We start from the raw sequence: 9,688 nt of genomic DNA on the forward strand, positions 1-9,688 counted from the left end.
ACACCAAGTGAGCATGCAGTTGTGTGACTGACTTCAATAGATGGTTAACAAAAGTGCCTGTGCAAATTGGGTAATTGTACGTACTAATCATTAACCACATTACCAATTATCCAGTTGACACCTGCAGTTGTGCAAAGTATGTGAACAAATTAGGTGTGTAATTGCATAGGCATTTTGCTGGCTTATCCTTTTCCAGTTAGCAATGTTCTTATTCTAGGATAAGTTCCACAAGGGAAATTTATATTGGTATAACTATAGCGGTGCTTACAAAGGTAAAATTATGCTCAAATTTCTGTATAAGGAGGAGCCTTCATATATTTCATTCGCATCTCTTATGCTGTTTGAGTTCGTCAACAACCTGTATGTCAAATTGATGTTAAATCTACAAAGCAAAGACTATAAACTTCATTAAGATAGAAAACATTCTGGTTAGGTATTGAGCCTGTAAGTTCTCTGGAAGTGGTGCAGTAAGAGATCTTTGTCATTAGTAAAGTTTGTATAAATTTGAAACAAATTTGAGGCTAGTACATAGAATAATATATAGTATGCAGATAAATAAAGTATCATTCATCTTTCTAGGCCATTCCCTAAAGGAGATGAAAGAAAAAAAGCTTGTTTGAGTGCTTTATCTGAGGTGAAAGTGCAGCCTGGTAAGAAGTGATTTAATCGTATGATATAGTGGGCTTTTTGCATTCAATATGAGTACTGTATTTTCTGCAAGCAAATCTTGAAATCTCTGCAAGTGGCAGCTCTCAGTTTTGGTACTGGTGGCTGTTCTTCTGTTACAGTTGGATTGTTTCTCTCTTGAAACAATTCGAATATTTTTACCCACCGGATAATTTCTATATGGTGCATGGAAACTTGCCCAAGAGCAAGTTAGATAATGCACATCATGGATAAAAGTAGAAACATATGTCTGAAAAGGGAAGATAAATAAGCTCTTTTTCTTTGGACCACCTTCTTTTTTAAAAAGTTATAGACACTAACATCAGTTATTCTCCAACTTGCATTGTCACACTAGCCAATGCATTTGTTTTCAGCTGTCCGTTCCATTTTGCAGGCTGTTACTTGCCCAGCAATCCTGAAGCTATTGTTCTGGACATTGATTACAAATCAGGAACTCCTATGCAGAGGTACCATGCTCTTGCTGTATTCGCCCATTAAGTTAATTCATTATATTTAGGTATTTTTCTAGAAATTCTTGTTTTGCTAACTTGCACTCATCATCATCTTTGTTTTTATGACAATTTAGTGCAGCAAAAGCGCCCTACCTGGCCAAATTTAAAGTGAAACGATGTGGAGTTAGTGAGCTTGAAAAAGAAGGTTAGTAACTGCATCTTAATCATTGAAACTACTAATTAAGAGTCAGCAATTCCTTTAAAATCACCTGCTTTTAGTGACCTGTACTGCTGCAGTAAATTATTTCCATGTTGAACTTTATCTGCAATGGTTGACTCAGAAATGAAACTGCATCAAAGGAAGAGAGAAGAAAATTCTGAAAACTTAAATCCATTTTTTGCCTTTTCTTTCTTAAGTCCTAGGAAGAAAGCCACATAGGTATCTTGGAGAAATGTTAACAGTTACTTTACACTAACATATTAATTGATTGCCTTTCCCTGGTTTTTAGGCTGTAGCAAACTCCAGGTTTTGGCAGTTTTCTCTCATAATAAATTTTGTGGGATGCTCTCGCTGACTAGCTTAATGCAGTTCAGGCATTTATCAGGTAAATAATGAACACTATTTTGATATGCTCCAGTTCAGTAGACAAAGGGAACTATCTTACAGCATTCATCTTGCAAGGTAGAAATATCTGTAGTGCACTTGCAGTGAAACGTGTTTATGAGTGCAAAGGGCTTGTCATGATAGAAAGTTACTAATTAAAGTCTGTGTCCGTGTTTTGCTTTGTACTCTTCTTGCAGGTCTGCGTTGTCGTTCTGATTCCATAGATGAAAGTGCAGAAGAAGGGGTGGACAGTAAGAAAATCTGTTGGCAGGCAGCTATCTTTAAAGTGGGCGATGACTGCAGACAGGTACAAAGCTATCAGGCTTCGTAGTTATAGAAGACAGATTTGTAGGTGACAATATGTAAGAAGAAAATAATTTTAGTACAGAAATATTTTTCTTTGGAATTTTGAGAATCTCCAGTAGTTATGGACTGAGGGAGAGGATGGTGCTGTACCACTAGAGAAATTCTGGTTTGGAAACAAAGGCCATTCTTCCAAGACAGTTTACCATGACTTAAAATTCTTTTTCAGAGTTTATTTTTCGATTGAACTATTGGTAACATAGCAGTAGTTTCCAAGGTGGTATCTTTTACATTGAAGTTTGATTGGTTTTGATTAAGAGGGAATATTATCCCTGGAGTTACTAGTAGCTCTCTTATCAAAGAATGATGGAAAAGTTTGTTCTTCATAGGTCAGCAGTTAAATCTTCAGTGTTGCCTGCTACCCACTTAAACAGCATTTATCTTTTCCCTTTTTGATTTCCCCCAGAGCCACAGTGCTTGCACAAGTACACATCTGCAGACCTGCTGGGGTAACTTAATGTTCACTTCAGAGTTCTTCAGAGCATTTTTGTCATCTGACTTACGATCCGTAACCCCTGTAATGCCTGTGCAATTTTTTTCTTGTATAACAGGACATGTTAGCTTTACAAATCATCGATCTCTTCAAGAACATATTTCAGCTGGTAGGCCTGGATCTCTTTGTGTTTCCATACAGAGTGGTGGCCACAGCTCCTGGGGTAAGTGGGCAGTTAACTGTACTGCTGTAGAAAATAGTTCCTAATTAAAAAGACTTTCTCTTCCAGCACTCATAAAAAATTTCATACTGCAAGAAAATACTGCCTGCATCACTTAGGCCAAATATTTGGAGTACCAGCGACAAAAAGAGTCTTTCCTCTCCTGCTTCCTGCTTTTCTAAAGCTTTTGGTTCTGAAATTTTGCTGCTTGTGGTTATTCATGTTTGTTGTTTGGTTTTTGGGACTACATTGTGCAAGTCAGTGGAAAGCCACAGAGCTTGTCTTATGTTGCATGCGAATCCTAAAAAAATGGATATACTTTTTTATGAATAAACTAGAAATTCTGTATTCAGTGATCTATAGGCTTCCCCACATTTCCCAGGGGACCTGTATGGCTGCCAAGAGCCAGGAACAAAATATATGTTGGGAGCATGCTTTACAGACCTGTTTCTCTTCTTCCCCTTCAGTGCGGTGTTATTGAATGCATTCCTGACTGCACATCCCGTGACCAGCTGGGCAGGCAGACAGACTTTGGGATGTATGATTACTTTACAAGGCAATATGGAGATGAGTCTACACTTGCATTCCAGAAGGTAAAATATCAGCTGGCAAGCACAGCAAAATCTCAACTGAGAAACATTCTAGTTATAAGAAATAATGACAAATAATTGGATAATGACTACCATAATGCTGTATCTGGTTTCTGATGCTGATAATCCATTTTTAGCTATGAGTGAGTTAGCTAAAGAAGTTATTGCAGCTGTAGATGTATGGAGAATATCATTGAACATTGCTTCAAACTAATCATGAATGGAAAAAAAAGAAAAAAACCCTCTGTTCAGCTGTATCTGCTCCTGGGATGGAGCATTATTAAATTCTCTACGTTCTTCTGATTTGTTTTAAATTCTTGTTTGTACAGGCTCGCTATAATTTCATCCGCAGTATGGCTGCGTATAGTCTTCTCCTGTTTCTGCTCCAGATTAAAGACAGGCATAATGGCAACATCATGCTGGACAAAAAGGGACACATCATTCATATTGGTCAGTCATATCCACATTTGAATTTCAGTAGTTACCTTTTCCTTCTGCTGTAAAGTATTGCTCATAGAAGACAGTAAGCCATTTCCCTTTTGAGATCAATCTATATACTGATTTCACAGTTTGTAAATATACGTGGGATTTTTTCCTGCCTGTTCAGTATGGTATGTATATTTCTGTTGGCTGCTTCTGTGTAAATTTAGCTTTGCAAAGTTTTACCAGCTTCAGGAAAGTATATACACACATACGTATGGATTATGCATGTATACGTACTTATGCATTCATACATACATGTATGTGTGTGTATATATATATGTACAAATATATAAATGTATCTTTGGGTTCCTGTCATCACTGTATGGGTATGAATTAAATTTGACAGGCTGTAATCTCTGCTTTAGCTTTGCTTTTCTGGAACTGCACAGATGTTTCAGCAAGAAGGTTAATTGATGTCATCGTTCTTAGGTCTAGTCTAATGTCATAGCGATGATTCTGTTGTTGGTGTTCTTACACTTCACCAAAGCTTTTTTCCAGTTGGAGTTGAAATGTTGGTAGAAAAAGTAGGTATTAATACATGAAATCCACCTCTCCTTTCTTCTGTCAGCTTTGACAGTGCACAGTTAACCAAGAAAGTTTATGAGGCAGCTTATCTTTTGTGCACAGATTTTGGATTCATGTTTGAAAGCTCACCTGGTGGAAATCTGGGCTGGGAGCCTGACATTAAGCTGACTGATGAGATGGTGATGATAATGGGAGGAAAAATGGAGGCAACTCCATTCAAATGGTTTATGGAGATGTGTGTCAGAGGCTATCTGGCAGTCAGGTAAGGTGTTCTTAATTGCTGAAAAGTGGAAGTGCTTGCATGCCTAAAACCAGATGAGAAGATAAATAATAATAAACATTTGTCTGTAGGGGGTCTGAGCCTGTCAGACTGTCCTGGTACATCATGCAAACTTTGAAACAACTTAATAATCCTGCAATTTTACAGCCTAACTTTGTGGGTTTTTTTCTGTTGTTATGTTATATTTGAAAATTTTACATATTCAATTTATAAATGTGATGTTACACACATTTCCTCACACGATTTAGTATGCTGTTAAAACTTTGCAGTAAGAAACTATGGGAGAATCAAAATCTTTGTTGTTTTCCCAAATAGGACAATCCCATTGATGACCATTTCAGTTAGAGTTAACTAGGTAGGAGATGTGAAAAAGTGCTACAATTTTCTGATGTAAAATATGCAGGGATTTTGGTAGCTCAACTCTTCAGCTGTGATTGCCACCTAGTCACAGTAAAGATTTGCAACTTTACCTTTCTCCATACCAAGCAAACAGGGTTTGCTTTAACATGCAGGAGCACTAATAAATCTATATGAAGAGGGTGTTGCGTGTGGATAGGAGGAGGACAGTACAATAGAGTCCAGGTAAAACCTCATTCGACCACGAGTATAAAGTATTATTGACGTTATCATACAGAATACAAGTTTCCTCAGCTAGTAGCCCCAGAAGGGGCTGTCTGGGAGTCAAGATCAATTTGGTTCCTTGAGGGGGAGCAGTCTGGAGAAAGTTTTGTGTCAAGGCAAAAACGTCACCCAAGTAGTAGAGTAATAGCTTGGTGGGTAATAAATGTTCTGAGTGGGAGGAGAGGAAAGAGAAGGGAAGCTGGGCTGATGTAGCAAGGAATTACATAGAGTAATTAGGAAGTAGAAGATAATCTGTTACTGTGATATTGCTGGTTGCAGCCTTTTGTACTGTTTTGATGCACTGATTCACCTTTCTGATGCCAAAGAAATGTTGTTTACTAAAGCATTGTTTTGTATAATCCTCCTTGAGACTGTTCATCTTGCAGCATTCTGAGTATCTGGTAGTCCAACATAAAGGAGTGAAATTTAATTAAAGTAACAGATTGCAAGCAATGGTGTAGTTCCACCAGCAAATGTAAGAGGATTACATGTGTTGATTTAATTACAGAAAAAGGTGTGATCCAGCTCGTTGAACTCCTCAGCTTGCCTGCTTTACCTACTAAGGCTGCAGAAGTTTGAGTGCTGTAACCTTTCTGTCCTCTTTTTCTCTAGGCCTTATATGGATGCTGTTGTCTCACTGGTTACATTAATGTTGGATACAGGGCTGCCCTGTTTCCGAGGGCAGACAATCAAGCTGTTGAAGTAAGTCAGCGTATGTATGAACTGGAAAATGTTCATATGTTACATATACTGTCACAACCCGTGCAGTGAGTATAGGTGTCATGCTACTCAAATATCTTAAATGTCTCAATGTTGTAAAAATGGGAACTTTTATTCCTAGAATATCTCAGAAAGTAGGAATTCCATAGAATTAAGTTCAAGCTGTTCAATGACTGTGCAAGTACATGGGTTATCTTCAAGTTCATAGGACTAGCAAAATAACACTGTAAAGGAAAGATATGCTTTAATTGAGAGGTAATGTGTTACAGAGTCTGATGTCCTCTGAAGTGGTGTTGGACTCTGAAGAACAGCATCTTAAAATTTGTTCTACAGAAATGCAGTACTGAATGGGACTATGTTGTAACATCCAACAGCTTAGGCAAATACAAATTCTAATGTGACACTTCAAACAGCCCTTCAGGCTTATGCCTGCAGAGTTGGCTCCAGAGTGAGCAGAGTTAGCTCAGCATTTCCTGCATATAACTTCCTACAGTTTCCTAAAGATAAGCACAGATTCATGAAGTATGATGGGCTGGAGCTCAAGGGTACCACTAGGTACAAAGATATTTTAAAAGCAGCAGCTGCCTAGAAAGAGGGATCTGCTGTTCCTAGAGTTATCACTAGACTTATGAAAAGTTTACAGCCTCTGTCTCTACTATAAGACTAACGGCAAGTGCTTATTAAAACCTTACATAATTTGTATGAGGTAGTGTCACAAGAAGTAAGTACTTGAAGCAAGTGAAACCAACACCTGGCTGAGCTTGTGCAAAGACACATTTGTATCATGCTCAAAGGAAACCTCACCAATTTTAATCTTGCTTTTTGTGATTTTTCTGCATATAGGCACAGGTTCAGCCCCAACATGACTGAACGGGAGGCTGCAACTTTCATCATCAAGATCATCCAGAATTGTTTCCTCAGCAACAGGTTTGGCATCTATGCATGTCTTCTCTCTGTGGCTAAAGGAGGGTCATCAAGCTTTGTGCAGAGCTAAAAAGTAGAGTTTTATCAGTCAGATACCAAACATTTTTGAGTTGTTGATATTTAGATAATGCAGGATAGCAGCTTTGCTTCTGAACATGCTGCATCTCCTCCCTTTGAAACTGGGAAGGAAGGCTTAAGCCCAGGATGGTCAAATAGCAGGGCTGGCCAGTCTAAAGAATAGAAGATTTTCCGTCAGAGTGAATCTTTGGCCCAGAAGTTAAGCATTTTGGCCCCTATGTTAGGGCATGGCCATCTGCGCTATTAGGGTTATATGTCTAGTTGTGATAACCCCGTTATATAGGGTAGGGTCACCTCTACGAATAAAGTGATAAATAGTAAACAACAGTATTGAATGGCAATAGGAATAGCATGCCTTCTGGTCAGCATGAAGAGAGATTGATCTTGAAGCTTGTTCCCTTTTATTTTGTAAGGACAAGGTTTCTTAAAAAAGAATATGCATGGTCCATTGGACTGAGTAAGAATGAAGCTGAAACAGGACTACAGTGACTTTTCAAAATCCTTTTTATAATTGCTTGTAGGCATTAAGTTGCCTGAATATCCTCCTGAAATTCTAAGCTGCTATTCTGTGCAAAAGTGTATTTGACTCTTCTCTAGAAATGAGTTCTAATCTTTCTACTATATTTTTCTTCATGACTTGATATTACATTAACGTATTAATCATTTTCGTAGACCATATGTTACTTACTGTATAATACTGGCTAGGGAAAATGCCTCAAGTAGAGAACACTGGCAGTGCGGTTTTTGAATGTCTTTGTAGCTGGGCCATGTTTATTTGTCATCTACTATTCAGTATGCTGAGTGGAATAATCAGTTCTTAGCAATTTAAAAATCAGCTTAATCACCAGCTAGCCAATCAGCTGTAGGTTTTTCTCTTCAAGTATACAAATAGTTTGGTATCTTGTGCAAAACTTTTGAAAGGAAATTACATGTAATTTTAATACATTTAATACTTTAAATACAATAAGTTTAATATTTAAACATCTTAAGTGCAGGTTTTATTATTATCCCAGATAATACAGACTTTGTGGGGTGTATTGGAGAGTCTAATACAAACTCTTTTGTAGTTCCATATGGGGCCAGCTTGAGGCCAGTAAGGCTTACTGGCTCAGATACAGCTCTGCTAGAACTGAATTGGATTGTCTAGTGCCTGCTGGTGCATCTGCTCAGAATCTTAGATTAATATTGGGGGTTACGAAGACAGTCACACTGCTGCATGAATGCCCAGAGCAGAGTTTAGTTCTGACAAGCTTGAGCTTCTCTACCTGTGGCATGAATAAGCTCTGCCCATGGATAATTGAGTTACGTGTAACAAGGCTTAGATTTGTTCGTTCAGTCAGTCATCAGAGATGCCGCTATTAATGCTGTTGTTTCCCCTGCACTTTTATTTTCATTATTAGTATTCTCCTTAATTAAGATTACTTTTATTTCCACATAAAGCTGTCTCCATGCGGCCCTGATGGTCTTGCTTCATTCATTATACATTTCCTTCTCCTAAAACAGACTGCCAGTGCAATGTGAGGTGCTTCTGGTTTATCCAAACACAGGATCCAAGCTGCTGTTGCTGTTGCCACACTGAGAAGCATGGAAATACTTTTTTTTACCTAGTTTAAACAAGAGCAGCAGGATGTTTTATGCTGTTCGTAACAGTAACTGGGCCTTCACAATGCCTTCAAAGCATGTGGGCTAGTTTTGATTAGCAGCTAATTTCCTTCACTCATGTTTTGTTTCTGTGGGATCTTGATGTTTGTTTCTGTGACAATGGGTGCAGTAGTTTTTTTAAACTTTTACTTACCTCTGGCTTTGCTTTTCTTCTCTAGGAGTAGGACATATGACATGATCCAGTACTACCAGAATGACATCCCCTACTGAGATACACTAGAGATTCACTGGCGAAGTGAAACATGCAACCCCGTGCCCTCACTCCAAACTTGTAATAAATAGGAGATGCTCAATCACACCTTGCTAACTTCCATCTTTTGTGTATGTGTGTGTACATGTGGGTACATGTTTCCTGGACATTGCAACAATCACTCTGATTCATTCCTTTCTCTTTACCGGATTATGTATATTTCTGTTTTTCCCTGGATTTTTGGAGTTGGGCTGCAATCACAGTAAAAATTGTACTGCGATTACGAATGTGTGAAAGAGGTCAAGCTTGTGGAGTTTGATAATTTTTCATGCAATGCAAGGATTTTATAATACCTTTAAAAAGTTTAAAAAAAAACCCAACAAACCCTTTCCTGCACAATCCCACAAAACGCCATGGAAAGAAAGGGTATGGATTTCTCTTTGGAAGCAGAAACGTTGACTTGTTCTAATTTTACTGTAGAAAAAGCCTGATAATCATCCGAGGTGGTGATGTCTATGTAGCTGTGTTCATACTTTGCGCTGTACATGGTCCCTGCTATGTGGTCAGTATTTCACATGTACATGAAGAATGTATTTTTTCCTCTTGTGTTTTAAAAAAGAGACTCTACTGAAGATATATTTAATCTATAAAATGTAATAAAAGACCTTAGACTTTGTGTCTGTTCCACATCTTTTGCCATGTGCTGAGTTTTAGTTTACAGACTACATCATTCTGCACGTTTGTGTACGGTTCATTATATTGTGAACTTTCTTTCTACTGGAGAAATCAGATTTCTTCTTCAGCTTCTCATGCATCTTAAATGAAATTTTTTATTCATGAAAGAAATGTTTTGTGCAAGACTCGCATATGGAGCTGA

The 9,688-nt window shown here is 38.0% G+C and overlaps 1 protein-coding gene across 1 annotated transcript in view; it reads left to right on the plus strand.

The window, feature by feature from the left end:
• Nucleotides 1-9,481, plus strand: part of PI4KA (phosphatidylinositol 4-kinase alpha) — a 64,389-nt gene extending 54,908 nt beyond the window's left edge. The window contains exons 45-55 of the mRNA XM_059827941.1: nt 580-650; nt 1,061-1,133; nt 1,253-1,323; nt 1,920-2,029; nt 2,637-2,741; nt 3,206-3,331; nt 3,658-3,778; nt 4,439-4,598; nt 5,850-5,939; nt 6,801-6,884; nt 8,780-9,481. Coding sequence (XP_059683924.1) covers nt 580-650; nt 1,061-1,133; nt 1,253-1,323; nt 1,920-2,029; nt 2,637-2,741; nt 3,206-3,331; nt 3,658-3,778; nt 4,439-4,598; nt 5,850-5,939; nt 6,801-6,884; nt 8,780-8,831 — 1,063 coding nt within the window. The 3' untranslated portion in view covers nt 8,832-9,481. The remainder of the gene's footprint in view (nt 1-579; nt 651-1,060; nt 1,134-1,252; nt 1,324-1,919; nt 2,030-2,636; nt 2,742-3,205; nt 3,332-3,657; nt 3,779-4,438; nt 4,599-5,849; nt 5,940-6,800; nt 6,885-8,779) is intronic.
• The last annotated feature ends 207 nt before the right edge of the window (nt 9,482-9,688 follow it).

Source organism: Gavia stellata, chromosome 21 (genome assembly GCF_030936135.1).
Source record: "Gavia stellata isolate bGavSte3 chromosome 21, bGavSte3.hap2, whole genome shotgun sequence".
Classification (NCBI taxonomy): domain Eukaryota; kingdom Metazoa; phylum Chordata; class Aves; order Gaviiformes; family Gaviidae; genus Gavia; species Gavia stellata.